This window comes from Mya arenaria, chromosome 17, assembly GCF_026914265.1.
Source record: "Mya arenaria isolate MELC-2E11 chromosome 17, ASM2691426v1".
In the NCBI taxonomy this organism is placed as follows: domain Eukaryota; kingdom Metazoa; phylum Mollusca; class Bivalvia; order Myida; family Myidae; genus Mya; species Mya arenaria.
In genome coordinates, this window is record NC_069138.1 from 41,232,530 (window position 1) to 41,254,423 (window position 21,894).

The 21,894-nt window shown below is 35.8% G+C and overlaps 1 protein-coding gene across 7 annotated transcripts in view; it reads right to left on the minus strand.

The window, feature by feature from the left end:
- LOC128223914 (uncharacterized) overlaps positions 1-21,894 on the minus strand; it is a 68,922-nt gene that overhangs the window by 23,049 nt on the left and 23,979 nt on the right. For 5 of the 7 annotated variants that reach the window (XM_052933376.1, XM_052933377.1, XM_052933378.1 and 2 more), the window contains 9 exons: positions 21,345-21,511; positions 20,483-20,630; positions 19,552-19,623; positions 15,414-15,509; positions 14,556-14,696; positions 14,223-14,357; positions 12,487-12,525; positions 3,614-3,718; positions 785-838 (listed from right to left, as the gene is read on the minus strand). In XM_052933376.1, the coding sequence (XP_052789336.1) occupies positions 785-838; positions 3,614-3,718; positions 12,487-12,525; positions 14,223-14,357; positions 14,556-14,696; positions 15,414-15,509; positions 19,552-19,623; positions 20,483-20,630; positions 21,345-21,511 (957 nt within the window). The remainder of the gene's footprint in view (positions 1-784; positions 839-3,613; positions 3,719-12,486; positions 12,526-14,222; positions 14,358-14,555; positions 14,697-15,413; positions 15,510-19,551; positions 19,624-20,482; positions 20,631-21,344; positions 21,512-21,894) is intronic. The other 2 variants (XM_052933380.1, XM_052933379.1) reach the window with 2 other exon arrangements.

Below are 21,894 nucleotides of genomic sequence, written 5' to 3' on the forward strand. Positions count from 1 at the left end.
CATTTTTGATCTTTGATTTTTTATAACATACAATTTCTATCCATCAATACATATGATTTATTTATACAAAACATGTAAATGACAATAATTGGCCACAGGATCACATTATTGTAAGATCTGTATGGCACATGTTTCCAGGGACCCATTACTCAAAACATTTTAAATACATTATTACAGGATTAAGCTAAGCTCACTGTTTTTGTTTTGGTATCATTTGTGTAATGTTTACTGTCTTAACAGTTTTGGGACTTTAAAACAAAATCATCTTTATGATCATCACAATAAACTAATCTGTGTTTGATAAAATCAAGATTAAGTACAAATTTGGCTAAATAATTCATGCTGCTCTTGCTTGTAACGTATAAGAACACTCAAGAAATTAGGACCGGATCGAGCTCGTTCCTAGTGATGAAAACTATAAAGCATATTACACAATCAAAAGGCATCTTAAAAAACATTTAATCTGTCATAATGTTGTTTAATCTGGTCTTAAAATACAGCCTTCATTTACAGCCAATGAAATTGTAGGCAATCATTAAGTACTACGCTCACTCAGCCCATTCTTAATCATCAAGATTTTAATTTATGTCATTAAACTTTAACATAATGTCAGTGTAACTTGTGTTTTGGATCAATCATTTTTTCTTGTGGTCAATTCTTATGTAGAATTGTCATGAAAAGGCTTGGTCCTAAACAAAGTGAAAGCTGTGTTACATCACTAAATACCATACCCCATTATTTTCACAATACAAAGGAGACGTGAAGGCTTTGTGAGCTTCCCTACCCTTTTGTTTTCTTTACAACAGCACCGCTCCCGTCTCAGCTGTTTTTGCAACGCCTACAAAACAAACAACACAAGATAAGATATGTAAAACTAATGAAAATTGTTGAAAAGCTAAGATATTTTACTATAAAAAATGTTAAAACACAGTGTATGTAAGGCTGTGAGCAATATTGAAGGATGTTAGCTATGTAGTAGAAGTTTTATTCCTGCAATGTCAATATTTCATAGCACAACAGTTGATGTTACTTTAATATAACAAATATCACAGATTGTACTTGCATGATACTTGGAGTCATAATAATTGTATAACAAGAAGTTACCTACTACTAAAATCTATAGTACTTCAGATATCATGGTGCATACATAACTACCAACTTTTCAAGTACTTTTTACCCATTTTCAAGGACACAATACAAAGAATCATTAGTGTTTACTTGCTAGGAATGTCTAGGATTATATTTAATGCATCATAATCTCAACTCAACAGCCCCCTCCATACCATAACAGCCTCTCCATAACTCAACAGCCCCCTCCATTCCTCAACATCCCCCTCCACACATCAACAGCCATCTCCATACTTTCAACAGCCCCCGTCATGCCACAACAGCCCCCTCCAAACCTCAACAACCCTCTCCATACCTCCACAGCCCCCTCCATACCTCAACAGCCCTTTCCATAACTCAACAGCCCCCTCCATTCCTCAACAGCCCCCTTAATACCTCAACAGCCACCTCCATACCTCAACAGCCCCCTCCATACATCAACAGCCCCCTCCATACCTCAACAGCCCCCTCCATACCTCAACAGCCCTCTCCATACCTCAACAGCCCTCTCCATACCTCAACAGTCCCCTCCATACCTTAACAGCCACCTCCATACCTCAACAGCCCTCTCCATAACTCAACAGCCCCTCCATTCCTCAACAGCCCTCTCCATACCACAACAGCCCCCTCCATACCCCAACAGCCCTCTCCATTCCTAAACAGCCCCCTCCATACCTCAACAGCCCCCTCCATACCTCAACAGCCACCTCAATACCCTAAAAGCCCTCTCCATAACTCAACAGCCCCCTCAATACCTCAACAGCCACCTCAATAACTCAACAGCCACCTCAATACCTCAAAATCCCTCTCCATAACTCAACAGCCCCCTCAATATCTCAAAAGCCCTCTCCATAACTCAACAGCCACCTCAATACCTCAAAAGCCCTCTCCATAACTCAACAGCCCCCTCAATACCTCAAAAGCCCTCTCCATAACTCAACAGCCCCCTCCATTCCTAAACAGCCCCCTCCATACATCAACAGCCCCCTCAATACCTCAAAAGCCCTCTCCATAACTCAACAGCCCCCTCAATAACTCAACAGCCACCTCAATACCTCAAAAGCCCTCTCCATACCTCAACAGTCCCCTCCATACCTTAACAGCCACCTCCATACCTCAACAGCCCTCTCCATAACTCAACAGCCCCTCCATTCCTCAACAGCCCTCTCCATACCACAACAGCCACCTCCATACCCCAACAGCCCTCTCCATTCCTAAACAGCCCCCTCCATACCTCAACAGCCCCCTCCATACCTCAACAGCCACCTCAATACCCTAAAAGCCCTCTCCATAACTCAACAGCCCCCTCAATACCTCAACAGCCACCTCAATAACTCAACAGCCACCTCAATACCTCAAAAGCCCTCTCCATAACTCAACAGCCCCCTCAATATCTCAAAAGCCCTCTCCATAACTCAACAGCCACCTCAATACCTCAAAAGCCCTCTCCATAACTCAACAGCCCCCTCAATACCTCAAAAGCCCTCTCCATAACTCAACAGCCCCCTCCATTCCTAAACAGCCCCCTCCATACATCAACAGCCCCCTCAATACCTCAAAAGCCCTCTCCATAACTCAACAGCCCCCTCAATAACTCAACAGCCACCTCAATACCTCAAAAGCCCTCTCCATAACTCAACAGCCATCTCAATACCTCAAAAGCCCTCTCCATAACTCAACAGCCCCCTCAATACATCAAAAGCCCTCTCCAAATCTCAACAGCCCCCTCCATAACTCAACAGCCCCCTCAATACCTCAAAAGCCCTCTCCATAACTCAACAGCCCCCTCAATACCTCAAAAGCCCTCTCCATAACTCAACAGCCCCCTCAATATCTCAACAGCCCTCTCCATAACTCAACAGCCCCCTCAATACCTCAAAAGCCCTCTCCATAACTCAACAGCCACCTCAATACCTCAAAAGCCCTCTCCATAACTCAACAGCCACCTCAATACCTCAAAAGCCCTCTCCATAACTCAACAGCCCCCTCAATACCTCAACAGCCCTCTCCATACCTCAACAGCCCTCTCCATTCCTAAACAGCCCTCTCCATACCTCAACAGCCCCCTCCATAACTCAACAGCAACCTCAATACCTCAAAAGCCCTCTCCATAACTCAACAGCCATCTCAATACCTCAAAAGCCCTCTCCATAACTCAACAGCCACCTCAATACCTCAAAAGCCCTCTCCATAACTCAACAGCCTCCTCCATAACTCAACAGCCCCCTCAATACCTCAAAAGCCCTCTCCATAACTCAACAGCCCCCTCAATACCTCAAAAGCCCTCTCCATAACTCAACAGCCCCCTCAATACCTCAACAGCCCTCTCAATACCTCAAAAGCCCTCTCCATAACTCAACAGCCACCCCAAAAGCCCTGTCCATAACTCAACAGCCACCTCAATACCTCAAAAGCCCTCTCCATAACTCAACAGCCCCCTTCATAACTCAACAGCTCCCTCCATTCCTCAACAGCCCTATCCATACCTCAACAGCCACCTTCTTACCTCAACAGCCTGTTCGCTGAGCTGCAGGGATTTCTCTGCCTTCTTGAGCAGGTCCTGAAAGTTCTCTAGGTCGCCCTCCTGCTTCCCCAGGGTCCGCGCCAGACGCTGTAATACACAGGAACAAGTCTTAATGATATATGGAGGACATGACTATAGATAAATTATAAAAGTAACTTTCATTGAACACTTGTTTCAATATCCCAACAGAGATTACAGAAGAATCATGAGAAAATTTTAAAATACTTTTTTTTATATATTAATTGAAATAACTTATTCTTTAAAATGGTGTTTTTGTTTTTAAAAAGCTTTCATATAAACTGCAGAATATTCTTTAAGCATAACACTTTGTACCTGTGGAATAAAACAGTGTGAATATAAGAAAAAGAAACCATTTTAACTAAGATACCTCTGTATTACAATGGCTGATGTTGTACATGCATGTTAATACCATTGAAATCTTATCTCTGCTTTTAATTAAAACTGTATATAAGATAATGTATCCAATTAATAATCTACTACATGTAATCAATTAATAATCTACTACATGTTTGTTCTGTATTATATGTGTAAAATTGTAAATATCTTAATCTATAGAATAGAGTGCCGTTTGTTTTTTACAAATCATGTGAAAGAGAAATAGTTCATTGGTGAACCAGGTTTAATACTGCCTTCTTGTATAACAAGACTGTATAAAAAGTACCATTTATGTGAATGCATGGTTAGGTAAAAAAAACAGAGGGCACATGCAGAAGGCATTTACAAGGCAAACTGCGCGCCTGTGTGTCAGAATCTTATATCTGCCAGAATACAAATGTAATCTTTTTTCTCTTACATACCTAATTTTTTGCAATGAGTAAGATTTGATATTGTAAATGCTGTTTTTATACATTTTACCAAATAAAGCTTTATTAAATCAATATTGACTACTGGTCCTTGGCCCTGTCAAAACAACAACAGGGATAAATGAGAATACTCTCTGATGTAACCACTGAGCATTAACCAACTGACCAATCATATGCCGAGGTTTTTGAGTTAATCCATTGGGCAATGCAGCCATGTGCATTTATTTACGAATAAAATATAATTTTATCATTGGTCAACTGATTGTTTGATTTACAAGTGGCCACCGGTCAATTGTTCTTTTAAAGTTAAATCCGACCATTATGCCAAACAAAAATAATATTGTTGTTCTGGTTACCCAACTAGCCATATTATTCATTCCCGACACTATATTTACAAAAAATAAATACTGTTAGACTTTAAACTAAAGTGTACAATACAATGACATACACTTTGAACACACCTAATAAATTTCCAAAATAAAAAAAAATCCGTAACTATGGAACCTGTTTTTTTGTCAGCAGGTAGCAGGAACCACTTTTTTGGGCCATACTATAGATATCCTAAAAGAGATGAAACCAACCAATTAACTCTTTAAGTATAAAAGATCAGTCCATCACGCATATTCAGCTATTTTGATCTTATAATATTTTTTCACGAAATAAAGCTTTTAAATTTTCACCGTCAAAAAGAAGACATTCATAGCGTAATTCTTGATGGCGCCGAAGAAATTAAGTTTTTTTTGCTATTTTAGAATAAAAAAAATCTGTTAAATTATCCAAGATCAATTAAAGCACTTAGTAGAATTTTGCATTAAAAAAATGTGTCAAAATACTGAAATGTTTAAACAAAAAACCAATTTGTTATGTTATACCCATAATCTAATTGACACAAACAATGGGGGACAGCTTAACCCAGTAAGGTGATTTACAACTTGAAAACGGAGACATGACAGTTAACAAACAAAAAAGTTAGCCTCAAGTAGTTTTTTCGACATGCAAACATATCCACGATTGCTAAGACAAATAGATTGTCAATAGTTGTTATTTATTGTCAATAAAATGTCTTAAAGAGTTCTTGAAGTGGTGATAAAATGTAGCTAAAAATGATAAATTATTCAGGTCTCTGTGGAGAATTGTCCCCAACATCGCAGGATTAATTCCGCAGATCAGAGAATCTGGAAAGTGCCACAGCTTTTCTTTTCCATTTTATCTCTTGAAAATAGATCACTTTAATGACCACTTTGATTGAAGAAACCTTTCAAATTTGAGGACTGAATTATCTGCATGGCAATTCAAGTAATGCCATTGAATACCCTTTTAAAAAAAATATTTGTGGGTTTTTATAACTTCAACAACAGTAGACCAAAAGTTTTTCAAACTTAATTTCTTCAATGAATAAAATCATAAATAAATCATAAAAAAATATAAATAATCTGAATTGCTCATTTTTTTCTAATTTTGGAAACAAACACATATGTAACTTTTTTTAGCTTTGGGAACTATTTTTAGGGCTAAACCAAATATCAGCTATGAAAATTGCTGAAAAAAAAAAATTAAGAGAAAAAAACTATTGTGTGACTTAATCAGGGTTATGCAAATTGTTAATTTATTTTGATTTCCGAACTTACTAGATTTGAAGGCTGAACCATCTTAAGGTCATATGCCAGATGGATGTTTTCACATTTGATGATTTCTTGGATTGCTTTACTTTCACCCAACTTTTTAACAATATTTTCTGACCGTTTTGCCACTGACGCCATCAGCAGTTTCAGTGATCCCAAGTTGGCACCATCTTGTAAAGTTTGTGCACTACTTGCATTAAAAGAGTTGTCAATTTTATCACTACTGGTATCAGACAAAGTTCTGTAATCAGAGTCTGAATCTGATGGCCTTTTACTGTTCCAGTGCTCCACCAAGATCTTGGGTGGTTTTACCAGATTGTGCCGCAATATTTCTGTGTTTGTCTCTTGTGATCTCATCTTCATGACTTTCCAATCCAGATCCACCTCCTTATTATCAACTTCTTCAATGTTCTCATCACTGTCATCACCTTCACCCCTCTCATACTCTGCATCACTCAAAGGAGTGTGGTCTGAGTCTGACTCCACAATTTTTGGATTAAACACAATCTTCTTCATAGATAATTGTCTTCCTTTATTATTTCCACACTTTTTTCTTCTTTCATTCATCTTTCCTTTCGTTCTCAATGATTTGTGATATTCTGCATAATCATTACTTGTGCTCACATCAGGTTCGCTTTCACTTGGCCATTCTAGGAAAAGTTGCAAGCTTTTATCAAACATAGATGTCCGATCTCTTTCCCATGGAGGCTTGTAATCATCTGGTTCAACGAGAAGCTGTTTTTCCAAGAATGGTGAATTCCACAGTTTCATCTTTGTGAAATAACTTGCATCTGCGTATGACCTGTCTGATATTTCCGAGCAAGTGTCTGACTCCAAAGCTTGAAGTGTGTCATCATAGATATTACTGACGTCTGCCCGAAATTTTAGCAAGGAACTGCTCATGCTAGTGTTTGAAAATGTCCGATTCCTTCGCTGGAGCATGCATGTTGGCATCAAATAATCAAAGTCTGTATCCATCTTGAACGTACCACATTAACAGAGCCTACTCTAGGAATGCCTTAGAAGTGTCCTCAGATTTATTTCACATTGATTTCAACAAATTATTTTTTTTTTCTACTGTAACTGATATATTATTAATGTTGACAAATAGAAGTCCGTAATAATCCACTGGTGAAACTCTGACACTCTTTTGAAATATTAATCAATTTTCCAACGCGACCTTTCTTCTCTTTAATCTCGTGACAACTTCAATGTCGAAGAAAACTAATTTTTCCCAGATAATTTACACATTAATCAACAGGCTCATTGTTAGGTAGATCCCATGTTTAATTCTTTCAGATAAACTTCACTCTATTCATTGTCCCAGACTTGACCAAAGTCGAACAACCAATAGATTACAGCCAAACTCTTGACTTTGATCATTTTAAATCCAGCACTATTTACAATACCCCGCCTTTACTTACTCTTAACAAGAGGTGCTTGACCAATCAAATTGTTGGACATGTTTATATTTAGTTTTTGTACAGCTCCTTGACCACAGTGTACTTAGCACATTTAGAACACTGACATACTTGGTAATAATTCAACAACGTGCATTGTTACTTCTTTCCATGCACGTAAAATACCTTCAACAATTAACTCCTGTTACATTTTCCTTTACAATCCAATAGTTTAGTGATCTATATTTGCCATAATCCATAACATGTGGTAATCCAAATTAATGAAACAAAATAGTATAAATTTTCAAAATTTAATCTCTTTATTCATCATATAAATACCCAGTTCTTCAATTGTTTGTTTGTTTCTGATGGTTTAATAAATGTAAACAGAATATCATAAAAGATATCAAAGTCTTTTAAGGTAATCCAGAATCTATAGCAATTTATCAAAGAAGGTATAATGTTTCCTATAACTAATACAATGTCTTCATGACACAATTTAAGTACTTTGTTGAATTAAACACATTAAATTAGGAGTTCATTTTGAGATTATTGAAAAAGACGGCTATATTAACAAAATACTTTCCAATTCTAATCTGACTTCTTTGCACATTTCTTAAAGACTTCAAAACCATCTAGACCACAGAGATTACAAAAGCATGTAATATCTAAGGGGTTACTATAAACGTCTTGCAAGAAATCTATGATTTTATTACATTTAAATGCAAATATTATGCAAATATTATTTTAACAATGTCATTTAAGACAAATTTTGTGAACTTGTCACGATTATTTAAACACTTGCGATTCCTCGTATTGAGTTTTCAAGTATCTATTCGCTCTCCTGAGCTAATAATTATCAAATTGTCCATTATTACCGTCTGAAATAACAGTCTCTATCATTGTAAAACAAACGGAAGCAAAACAAAACTTTTAATTATTGTTTGCAAACTACTTGGCACTTTTCTGCCATATTTATATAAAATAATTCATATCAGAAAAAAAATGTGATTAGATGAACACTTTTTTCCCAAATGTTTTTTTGATAACGGAATATGCAGAATTAAGGCCACAAATAATGAATTATTTTTGTTAGTTTGGCGTCTCCTGACAGACTTACAAAAATACCAGCAATTATAACATAGGTTTCCTTTAAATATGAGCTAACCTCAGTTTGTAATGTAGCTAACCTCAATGCGCTTAAGCTAGTTATGTTAGCTTTCAGGTTAGGAAATAAAAAACTACCTGTGTGACCCAACAACTTAAACATTTGGGTAGGAAAATGACAAACGACTATTGAAATAATTATAGCCAACCTTTTTGGTGAAATTAAGATTAAGTTAAAAATTTGACTTAATGAAATATGCTACTTTACTTTGTTTCACTTAAGAACTTAGGAGAAATTGGGTTCTGGCAGCTAAAATCAAAAACTGTAAAAATCCATGAGAGACGGTTAAAACGCAGTACTAATAACTTCATAATATACATTACTGATTTAAACCACTTAAAAGGAATATAATTTTATAATAAATGTTACAATTACCCACTGTTTTGTCCTGACTTTAAAAACCAGGGCACAGGAAGAGAATCATAGAAATTTTCAACCCTGCCTTAAAACACTTACGGCAATAAAATGCCTCACAAGGCCCCATAAAAGAATGCCGTAAATATTAAACTCCCTCAATTTTCCCATAAAAGTTCTATTAGGGATTTAGTCTGGACAAGAAGTGTCACAATTACAGATATATATAACATTAGATGTTCAATGATGAAGTATTTGATTGTCAATGTACTGTTTATCCTGGGATTTGAACACAATGCTTGCAGACAACATCTAGGGGACCATGAGCGTCTCTGTCGATTGCAGGGGAGATCTTTGTCTTAAGTGCGTGGTATTTGACTCTAAATCTTTTAAGCCTTAAAAATATCAGTTTTTGAAATGCTTATGCAAAATGAGAGGAAAATGCAGTGTTGTAGTGTTTGTTGCCACCTGCAGCTTTTAAGGCCGCCTATCAACACAATTTTAGTGTACGAGAACTTTCATGTATTTCAAAACTAAAATCATGAAACATTTGTTTGATTTGCAATTAAAAAAAGCTAGATAAGATTGGTAACCTGGGCTTAATACTTCACTTTAATTCTAGATCTAAAGCAATTTTGACTACTTGTCATTTTTTGATGAAAATAAATTCAAAATTGATAGTTCAGTAATTGAAAGTGTGTATAACACTTTAAAACTATCAAAAATAAAAGCATTTATTCAAATTAAAAGAGACATCAAATAGAACATTTTAATTATTTGTTTTTATTATTATAGATGTTGTTAACAGTTTTTGTAGTATTTGAAGATTTTGATTTTTTGATTTTTTTAACATTCCAATTGATAACAAGAATAATAGCATTAAATCTTTAAGGTAAAGTGCACATTTGATTAAAAATAAGGTAACTATAACATACACACTCAATTGGCTGTATAAATAAACTATTAATGCCGTAAATTCTTTAAATATTTGTTGATGAGATTAGTAGAAGAGGTAAATACAATCAAACATAACATAAAAACAGTTCGCCTAATTGCAATTTCCAAGGGGATTAGCCTGACCAACTTCACAAAAACTGATCAACTTAATGTAAATATTTGATAGACTAAGGGCTGAATTAATTCAACATATGGGAAATACATTTAATAAACAAATCATTATTTCAGGGTTTAAATTAAATCAATTTTCTTGTACTATGTAGCACTTTGATACCTTGTTTTTACAATTATTTAGCGTTTGGAAAATATTAAATCCACCAATAGAATTGCCGAATAAATCTGAATTTAATATTTGCCCAAAAATAGCAAAATAAATAATAAGATTTCAACTTTTAGTCATGTATTAAGTAAAGCTCTTCAAGGTATAATATGTGATGACTATTGAACTGTTATGAAATTATTTACTTAAATACATTTAATGGTAACATATACACTATCCCCTTTAGGCTCATTTAAGGTATGCCATCCATCATTCATGGCCACATGAATAGTAATACCTTTAATGCATTAACACATCTTTGCATCCTTATGACTGATGGCTTACCTTAAGCTAAACAATTTGTTATGATAGAAATACAATGGAGAAATATTAGCGTGAGAAAGGTCTTATCAATTCAACAAAGCCTGCAATTGTTAAAGTTTACATCCCCTTATTTATATGATAAATGATTCTCCCAATAACATGTGTCTGATATATATATATAGTTAACTGCAATAACATGTGTTTGTTAGCTAGTTTACCTCAATAACATGTGTTTATTAGCTAGTTTACCTCAATAACATGTGTTTATTAGCTAGTTTACCTCAATAGCATGTGTTTATTAGCTAGTTTACCTCAATAGCATGTGTTTGTTAGCTAGTTTACCTCAATAGCATGTGTTTATTAGCTAGTTTACCTCAATAGCATGTGTTTGTTAGCTAGTTTACCTCAATAGCATGTGTTTATTAGCTAGTTTACCTCAATAGCATGTGTTTGTTAGCTAGTTTACCTCAATAGCATGTGTTTATTAGCTAGTTTACCTCAATAGCATGTGTTTATTAGCTAGTTTACCTCAATAGCATGTGTTTGTTAGCTAGTTTACCTCAATAGCATGTGTTTGTTAGCTAGTTTACCTCAATAGCATGTGTTTGTTAGCTAGTTTACCTCAATAGCATGTGTTTATTAGCTAGTTTACCTCAATAGCATGTGTTTGTTAGCTAGTTTACCTCAATAACATGTGTTTGTTAGCTAGTTTACCTCAATAGCATGTGTTTATTAGCTAGTTTACCTCAATAGCATGTGTTTGTTAGCTAGTTTACCTCAATAACATGTGTTTGTTAGCTAGTTTACCTCAATAACATGTGTTTGTTAGCTAGTTTACCTTATTAACATGTGTTTGTTAGCTAGTTTACCTCACTAACATGTGTTTATTAGCTAGTTTACCTCAATAACATGTGTTTGTTTGCTAGTTTACATCTGTAAGATTTTGTACATTAGCTATCTAACCTCAATATAATGTATAGGTAAGCTAGCTTATCTAAATATTAGCATATGTTTGCTAGCTTACCTCAATAACATGAGTGTGTTAGCTAAATTACCTCAATTATATGTGTAGGTTAGCAAGCTTACCTCAATTACATGTGTATGTTAGCTAGCTAACCCCAATTACATGTGTATGTTAGCTAGCTTACCTCAATTACATGTGTATGTTAGCTAGCTTACCCCAATAACATGTGTATTCTAGCTAGCTTACCTCAATAAAATGTGTATGTCAGCTAGCTTACCCCAATTACATGTGTATGTTAACTAGCTTACCTCAATTGCATGTGTATGTTAGCAAGCTTACCTCAATTTCATGTGTATGTTAGCTAGCTTACCCAAATAACATGTGTATTCTAGCTAGCTTACATCAATAACATGTGTATGTCAGCTAGCTTACCTTAATAACGTGTATGTCAGCTAGCTTACCCCAATTACATGTTCATGTTAGCAAGCTTACCTCAATTTCATGTGTATGTTAGCTAGCTTACCCCAATTACATGTGTATGTTAACTAGCTTACCTCAATAGCATGAGTATGTTAGCAAGCTAACCTCAATTACATGAGTATGTTAGCAAGCTAACCTCAATTACATGAGTATGTTAGCAAGATTATCTCAATTACATGTGTATGTTAGCAAGCTTCCCTCCCAAACATATGTATGTTAGCAAGTTTACCTCAATAACATGAGTTTGTTAGCAAACTAACCTCAATAGCATGTGTTTGTCAGCAAGCTTACCTCAATAGCATGTGTTTGTTAGCAAGCTAACCTCAATAACATGTGTTTGTCAGCAAGCTTACCTCAATAACATATGTTTGTCAGCAAGCTTAACTCAATAGCATATGTATGTCAGCTAGCTCACCTCAAAAACATATGTTTGTCAGCTAGCTTACCTCAGTAGCATATGTATGTCAGCTAGCTTACCCCAATTACATGTATAGCAAGCTTACCTCAATATGCTCCTCATGCTCTGCAATCTTCTTCAGACCCTAAACAGGCAAACAAACAACAAAACAACAATAACTCATGCTAACAATACAGAAAAAAACACAAAATGCAAACACAAACAAGAAATGCCGCAATGCGACAAAACCAGGTTTTTAATGATTGATAGAAGAACTTAAGCCTGTGTCTGTTTTTCTTTTTTTAGTAACAGTGACCTTGACCCTAGGGACCCCAAACGCAATCCATTGAAAGGTATCCATAAACTCTTCCTTTATACCAAGATATGTCAGGATATGTCAACCCTAACTTAAGTTATTCAGTTTGAACCATTTTTCTATTTTTAGTAACAGTGACCTTGACCTTGAATCTAGGGACCCAAAACGCAATCCCATGAAAGGTATCCATAAACTCTTCCTTTATACCTGGTTTGGTCAAGATATGTAGACCCTGTCTAAAATTATTCAGTTTCAACTGTTTTTCTATTTTTAGTAATAGTGACCTTGACCCTAGGGACCCCGAACACAATCCAATGAAAGGTCTCCATAAACTCTTCCTATTGACCAAGTTTGGTCAAGATATGTCATCCCTTACTAAAGTTATTCTGTTTCAACTGTTTTTCCTATTTTTAGTAACAGTGACCTTGACCTTGACCCTAGGGACCCCAAACGCAATCCCATGAAAGGTCTCCATAAACTCTTCCTATTGACCAAGTTTAGTCAAGATATGTCATCCTTAACTAAAGTTATTCAGTTTCAACCGTTTTTTATATTTTTAGTAACAGTGACCTTGACCTTGACCCTTGGGACCCCAAACGCAATCCCATGAAAGGTACCCATAAACTCTTTCTATAGACCAAGTTTGGTCAAGATATGTCAACCCTTACTAAAGTTATTTAGTTTCATAGGTGAGTTTGACGCCGCCCACCCGCACGCCCAACAACGTTCGCCATTCTAATAACCAGGTTTCACTATGTGAGTTTTGTAAATGCAAAGCCAATTTTGTCAATGCAAAGCCAATAAAAAATGATTGTACAGTTTCACAGATCGGATTGTTTTCAAGAAAACTGATAACCAAAAGGGGGATGCTGGTTAGACATTAATTGTAGTAATTAAAGTTCTTTCTGTCAAATGACCTTCAAATTGACACTTGTGTCAAGTAACAAAAAATAAACCTTTATGATAAATATTAGAAGGTCCGCATTGAAACAATAAACAGTAACACACAACAACCCAATTCTTAAATGAAACCTAAACTAAAACTTGAAATTCTTCATAACTTGAGCATCAACTGAACTCGATCCTGACCTGTTTATATTTTAAAGCATCGCCATATGACATGCTTAAACTGCCTGGTATCTTAGAAATGAACAGTTGAACAATGTCAATCAATAATAGAATACATTAATACCATGCAGATCAAACACATTTTCAAAAATCATTTGTCTATAATTATAATTCATCCATCTACATTTCTATTGTCATAAATAAAGTACTTTCAGAATAAAGCTTTTTAATACATCAAAAGCTTAATCAAAACCATTCATAATAAAATGGAAACCATGTAGGGTAAACTATATAACCTATGTCATTACAGACCCAATATGAATGCTCTGACTATTGCATTAGATTTCAAACACATGCATTATTAGTTATCAAACTGATAAATTATCTCAGACCACAAAATCACATACTCAAGGGACATCACTCCAGCCAAACTTCCTTTTCAGATAAGAGTTGCTCACCTTCATTCTCTCAGCTTCTAGATCAGCAAGTTGGGCCTTTAACCGGGCAATAGTCTTGTCCCTCTCGGCAATCAGGTCGTCTCTCTCGGCTATCAGCTGTTCTCTGTCCTTCACTGTCATCTCCAGACATTCGGCCTGAAAAATAGCATAACATTGCAATCTGATATATTTGTAACCTGGTTTATACCTAGTGTTATACATATTTCAGCTTGATTCTGAATGAGTTATTGAGCTATTATAAATGTATGTCAAACATCAAGGTCAAGATATTCCATCCTTTATGCATACAGCACATAATATGTTCTCAAAGCAAAACCTTCGTAATTAACACACCTTTCTTTTATAGTCAAAGGCCCCCTTTGTTAAATCAGCAATAGCGTGTTTGGCGTTGGTGTACTTGCGCATTTTCTCATCAAAAGTATCCTTCAGTTCCTTGTGCTCAGTCTCCTTCTGTCGCAGACGCTCTTCTAGCTTCTGTTGAATAAAAACACTCAAACTACAATGGATTCAAGAAGAAACTGTCTTTTTTATATCGGTAACATTGTCATTGTAGACTGTTGAGGGATAAAGTTCAGTGCTCCAGCCTGGATTTGAAATGGCCAGGGTGCTAGGTAAGAAAGGGCACTTTTGATGCACATATGATAAGCCCAAATGGGGCACTTGCAAGGGCCAATGTTCAATCCTTATTGTGTATGACTGTGTTCTAACTACTAATAATACTAATAGTTTGTTATGAATACATTTTTATTATTAGTTGAAATTAAGTGAAAAATTATTCATTTTTTATTTTTATATTTTTTTCTGAAAATTGAAAAACAAAAGGGCACAGCAGGGTGAGGTCAATGGCAGCAGGGTGCTGAAAAATCACCCTGCTATTTAGGCGTAGTTGGAGTACTGAGAGTTGAAACATGCTGTTATGAATGCTCTGTTCAACAACGGTGCCCATACTAATCTCAGTAATATATTAACTCTTACAATATTCCTGACCAGGTCCAGGTAGCTCACCTTCAGTGTGTTCAACAAAATGGAAGTGGTCCCAACCAAATCAACAGACAGCTAAAAAATCCCTATTCTGTTCCCTACTTACCGTGGTCATACCAACTCCTTCTCCTTGTCTAAGTGGCTCGCCTTAAGCTTGTTCCACTCCTTGTATAGGACCCCTTAACAGTTCCCCATTCTGCCCCTACCTACCCCGATCATATCGTTCCTCCTACACAGATCCTCATCCTGGTCCAAGTATCTCGCCTTAAGCTTGTTCAACTCCTTGTTAGCATCGTCCACCTCATCCTGTTGAAGAGAGACATTAATCTTGTAGAGAAAGGTGCGAAGCTAATTCAATTTCGAGTCACATTAAATAACTTACAAGTACATCATATATAATACAAGTATTTCCTAACACATCAAATGACTATTGGCCCAAAGTTACAGATCTCAATTTGTGAAGAATACTTGCTTATGACCACAGAATAAAAAACCTTAATTGCCAAAAACTTTGAGCTAACACTACTGTGACACCGCAGAGGCACTAATGTTGATTCTGTTGGAAATAATTATCTCTTAAATGTACAAAATAGCTTGAATATATTTTTCAATGTACAAAATATCTAACCTTAGCTTGCAAGTACATATTTCATATATTATTGTGTTGCTGTAGTATTTATTCATGGATGTATAATTGTTATAATAACAACAAAACATATTTCAGGTACTACTACACTACATGTTGATAGTGTGTACCTAGATCAAAAAGGTTTGTCATTTTATTATACCTCACGTTACCTGCCCATGTTAAATTCTCACATACCCATCATGGGCAATTTTACACTGCCACACACTAACAGTACTGTTTTGACCAGTTGACATGATACTGTCACATAGCAGGCGCCTCATCTTAAAGATATACTATTTTGGTTTCCAAAGTCTGAGGTGGAAAAGGCGCTAATAAAAATATGTTGTAAATCTGTAACTTCAGGTGTTTGTAACATTTCCAAACCAAATAATTATGGAATTAATTGATTAAACTTGAAAGTTGTGTATTGTTTGAAGGACTAGATGTAATTATGTTCGGTATAATGCATAAATATCACATGGCTTCCAGTGTGACAGTAAATATTGTCAACATTTGGACCTTCGGTAATAGTATTTCCCTCTTGTTGACAATATGTAGTGTCACACGGGAAGCCATGTGATATTTATATATTACCATGTTTTGCAACACGCTTCACAGTTAGCAAATGACCACATGACACTGAGGATGATGATTTTTCCTACACTCCTAAACCAGCCCACCTACTGGCTTCATGCTGACTACAATGTTCCCCCATCAAACATTGCTTGTGGGTGTATAAAAACACATATATAGTATATACATGAGCACTGCTGAGATGACACCAATACTTGTTGGTTATTTTCTGTTAAAAAGGGACATTACTCTCAATTATTCAAGCAAGAGTTATGGGTATTGCTGTACATGTACCAATTGTCTTCCGCGAGTGTTTTTAATTGAAATACCCTGAACATTTTTTAAGTTATGACCAAGGTTTAAAGTTGTTGCAACACTTGAGATGCCGACGCCAAATTTATGACAATACCTCGACACTTGAGCTTTAAAAACAGAAAAGCTAAAAATTATTAAATAGATTCGGTACTTGAATGTTCACACCTATTGATGTTTTCTCGAGTTATGAGTTATGAGTAATATGCAGAAAAAGGGTGCGCTGAAAATAGTCTGGTTAGTGTCTTTTTTATTTAACACCCAACACATACAATTTGTGAAAAGAAGTAAACACATGTGATGTTAATGACATTTGTAATAAAGATCAACCATACACATGTATTTCATGATGTTATACAAGAAAGCACATTGTTTATAGCATATACAGCAAAGTGATAATTTGTGTGTGGAAAAACAGAAATGATGTGTCATAACAATGAATACAGGGTTACAGCATCATGATCAGTTCACAGCATCATGATCAGTTCACAGCATCATGATCAGTTCACAGCATCATGATCAGTTCACAGCATCATGATCAGTTCACAGCATCATGATCAGTTCACAGCATCATGATCAGTTCACAGCATCATGATCAGTTCACAGCAAGATTTGCTTATTATTGTTTCAGGAAAGACTCCGTTCACATGCAGCTTTTTTTAAATGTGAAACTGAATGCCTTGAAACCCTGGATCCATTATGAGTGAAGGCTTCAATTTAGAATTTCAATTAACCTTTTCCTCTGCTAAGTTATAGTATGCTAATCTGAAATAAAAGTTAGTCCAAGGTTGTTAGTTGGATGCTTTAGCATGTAATTACTAGCATCTGACAACCAGACAAAATTATATTTTCAAGGAACTTTTTATTAATTCTAAAGTAGTTGGCCAATTAAAATGTCAAGTAATGATTTCTGCATTGCATACAATATTTCACTAGGGTCTGTCCGGTGTCTAATGCTGTTAATTGTTAAATATCATATATTCAGAAAACAAAATAACATTTTATCTCAAACTTTTTCAATTTCCTTAAATAAATTAAAAACTTGTTCTAAAACATTTATATACTTGAAACTATTTCATTTTGGCTTGATTGTGAAGACAGCTGAAATGAATCACTCTCAGGGGCACTGCCTTAACAGAAAAGTACAACAGCCCTGACCCTGATGAGTCTTGAACCTATAACCCTTTGTTTGGGAGGTGGACACCTATACCACTAGACCACTCTGACCCTGATGAGGTAGAAATGACCCTTTTATTTAAGAGGAGTAACCACTTGACCACATGAAAATTCTAGTAAAGTTAGTTAAAGCACAAGAGTTACTAGGTTTTAAAAAGACTCATTCACTTCTTATAGGGTCAGATATCTTCTCATTTCTTATTTTAAAATGTGAATAGAAAGAAAACAGCATGGAAATATTAACTACCATGGTTTAACTTTTAGGTGAGCAATCTGGGTAAATGGCTTTATCTTGTTTACCATATTGAAATCCTTGACCCATTGACCTAAAACAAATAGTGTTCATTTGCTGGTCATGACCAAGGTCACTACTACATTGACCTTTGACCCACAGACCTTAAAACCAGTAAGGTACATCTTCTGGTCATGAATAACATGAATGACCTGCCTACCAAGTTTAAGCAACTGGGCCCCAGCATTCTTTAGATATTGATTGAAAACAGATTCTAGTTTTAATGTCACCACTACCGGTACCTTGAATTTTGACCTAAAAATAAAATATGATTCATTTGCTGGTCATGACCAACCGGCTTCCAAGTTTGAGGTCACTGTGCCCAACGCATCTTCAGTTATTGATCAGCTCAATGTCACTGAAACCTTGACCTTTGACCATCATACCTCAAAATTGATAGGTGTCATCTGCTGGCCATTGTGAACAACCTGCATATTAAGTTTGAGGTCCCTGGGCCTAAGCATTCACATGATATTGAACAGAAGCTGTAGGGACAGACTGACGGAAAGACAGACGGATGGACATTCTGATTACTATCTGCCACTCTTAGGGAGCATAAAAATCATTTCCAACGTAAAATCTGCAAATGAGTCCCTTTAAAGCATCGCAACTTAACCAACAAAATTAATTGTAACATTTCAGCTTTTACATACCAAGGACCACCTATATGGAATTCATAATGTTTTTAAGTGATTTCTTTGAACAATTATTGGAATTGGTATATAAATATAAAGGTAATGGAATACACAAGAATATAGATATTCCTAATACTTGACAAATTAATAAGCAGACAAAGATTGTCACACTATATTCATGCTAGCCCCCCGCCATACTCAAATATACCAAGCCACAAATACCTCTACACAAATCCCTCTATGTACACCCTGCACCATATTTTATCTAGAAAAAAACGATAGCAGTGTTTCTTTTGCCACAGTTAGGTAATTTGTATTGCACAATAAATACAGATTTATTTATTTGAATAACATTTTGAATATATGTTATCCTTTTAAAATCCAATATTTTCGAGGTATTAAAGCCTGTCCCTGGGAGTTCAAGCCAACAAGGTTCGCCTGTATTCATAAACACTGGCCTGCTTATGTATAAAATAAATAGTATCTTTTCAAGCAGATAACATACATCATTGGCACTCGTGGTACACAAATAATACACATTATAGACTACAACACAAGTACTGTTTAACTTTGCATGATGCCGAGCCAGGTTGATATAAATATTCATAACTGTTTTACCATTGGAGATATTTACTGGTCACATGATAAACCTGGACAAAGAGAAACACCACTATCGCTCTCCTCCACCATGTGCTCAAAGGGAGAGAACTGTGTCTATATCACCGCACAAACCTTTAGACGACTGCGCTCAAGGGCAGTAACTCCATCAATCTGAGATTTCTCTTGCATAATTGTGGAAAGTCTCTACATGCAGGAAAGAAAACACAGAAACGAATACATGGGGTGTAACATTCTGGCAAAGGTCAAGAAAATAAAACAAGAAACAAAATCTGAAGGTAATATATGTATATACACATTATATGGATAGTCCTTTAAATTTACAACATTCAGGATAAAAACAGGTAAATAACTGTGTTTACAACAAATCAAATTTACTTTGAAACTAAAAAAGTGCCTGTTTTCTCAGTCATAAAAGTGAAAAATGAAACAGAGTGCTTTAAGCTATGACGCAATTTAAAACATATTAAAGGAAAAGAACAAATCAAGTCCACAATACTGCAATCATTATGTACTGTAATAATACATTCAGTAAAAGTAAAACAAACAGCATTCCTACACAAACACTGTGGCATATTGTATTAAATCCATTCTATTCCATCCTAATAAAGTAAAAAAAAAAAAACGTATTTTTTTTAATGTCTCTATAATCATGCAAAGGGAGACAACTCCAGCCAATATTGAGAACAACTAGTATTCAGCAAATCAGATATGTTGCCTGCTAGTAAAGCTCACCTTGCCATTGGAGTTTGATCAACTGATACCAAAAATCTAAAGGGGTCATCAACTGACCATGACCAATGTGTATACAAAGTTTGAAGACTACACCAAGTTGTTAAAAAGCTATTGATAGGAAACGAAAGAGTGACGACAATGTGGCAGACAACGATGACAGACAAGGTTATCCCTATAGATGTGTCAGCCATGTTTATAATGCGACACAAAATGAAGATCTATGTCTTTATACTCATACAAAGAGACACAACTCCAGGCAAATATCTGGGACCAAAAATGTCCGGATTTGGAAGTAGTTATGTGTACCTACCCTGACATCCCTGTCTTTGCGGCCAAGGTTTGTTTTAAGATGTTCCAGCTCATCTGACAGTTTGTTATTCCGGTCCTCACACTCGGTCTTCATAACTGTGAAAGCCTTCTTCTGGGCAGCCACTTCATTACACAGGCTCTCTATCTCTCTGTATGGGACAAAATGTGAATGAAGTCCGTGTTGTTATAACAAGTTCTTGAAAAGGACAAAGCCATACTGTTAGTTAATTGGCCATCTCCAAATGACTTAGGCTGGTTATCAAACTTGGCCGAGATATTCTGCCTATACACAGATTGTTGGTTGATGTTTGGACAAAATATTTTTTAATAAGAGTGCGGACAACATGAAAGTTGTGAAATTAAAGCAATTTAAGGGCTATAACTCTGAAGTGACTGGGGTGACATTGCTCTTTATCAAATTTGGTGGAGATATTCTGCCCATACACAATAATATTGTTCAAGTAGGGAGATAATCGGAAAAATATTTGATAAAGCAGACAACAATAAAAATAGACATCTAAGTAAATCAAGGGCCATAACTCTGAAGTGACTGGGGTAGCATGACTGGTATTCGAATGTGGCCGAGATGTTCTGCCCTAGTATGTACACTTTTTTTTTAGTTGGGTGCTGATCAGACAACATATTTTCGAGTTACAGTGCGAACAACAAAGTTTAAGAAATTAAAGCTGGTTAATGAACTTGGCCGAGATATTCTACCCATTGACATGTTGCTTCTTGTGTTTGAGCGCAGACAACTTTGTGGACATCCACCACAAGTGAATCTATAATACGGTGTTTAATGAAGAGCAGTAGCTGTTAACCTGTTATTCTCTAACATTATGGATTGAACTAGTGTTACTTACTGATCCCGTCCCTCGAGATTTGCCGTCAAAACCTTGATCTGATTCACTTTGTCCTGTATTTGGTTCAGTTTGTCGGCCATATCGAGACTCAAGGCCTCTGAGTTATCCTCGAGCGTCTTTATCTTGTCTGCCGCCTCATTCAGTTCAGCCTCAAGCTCTGATACTCTCTGAAAAGTGATCATAAAGGGCCTGCATTACAATAATTCAGGAAGTATATTACTCCCTAATAATTGGCTTAATCTTCCCAATTTTAATACTTGGAACTACAGAAATTTCCATGATTTAGGGTGAAGCTTCCAAAGTTGATAGCTTGAAAGTCCAAAATATCAAAATCTTAATGGCATTATTTTCAGTACAAATGAAATTTATTGTTAGAATACACTTCTGTGGAGTTATACCAAACTAGTTGCAAACTATTTTTCGTAAGAAAAGGTGTAGTTTCAAAAGCCACAGTAGCACCAGCTTATGTGACAGTTTGATTGTATGAAAAAAGTGGACTTTAGGTGTCATAAGCCCAAAGTTGTATTATTATACTACCATGAATCACCAT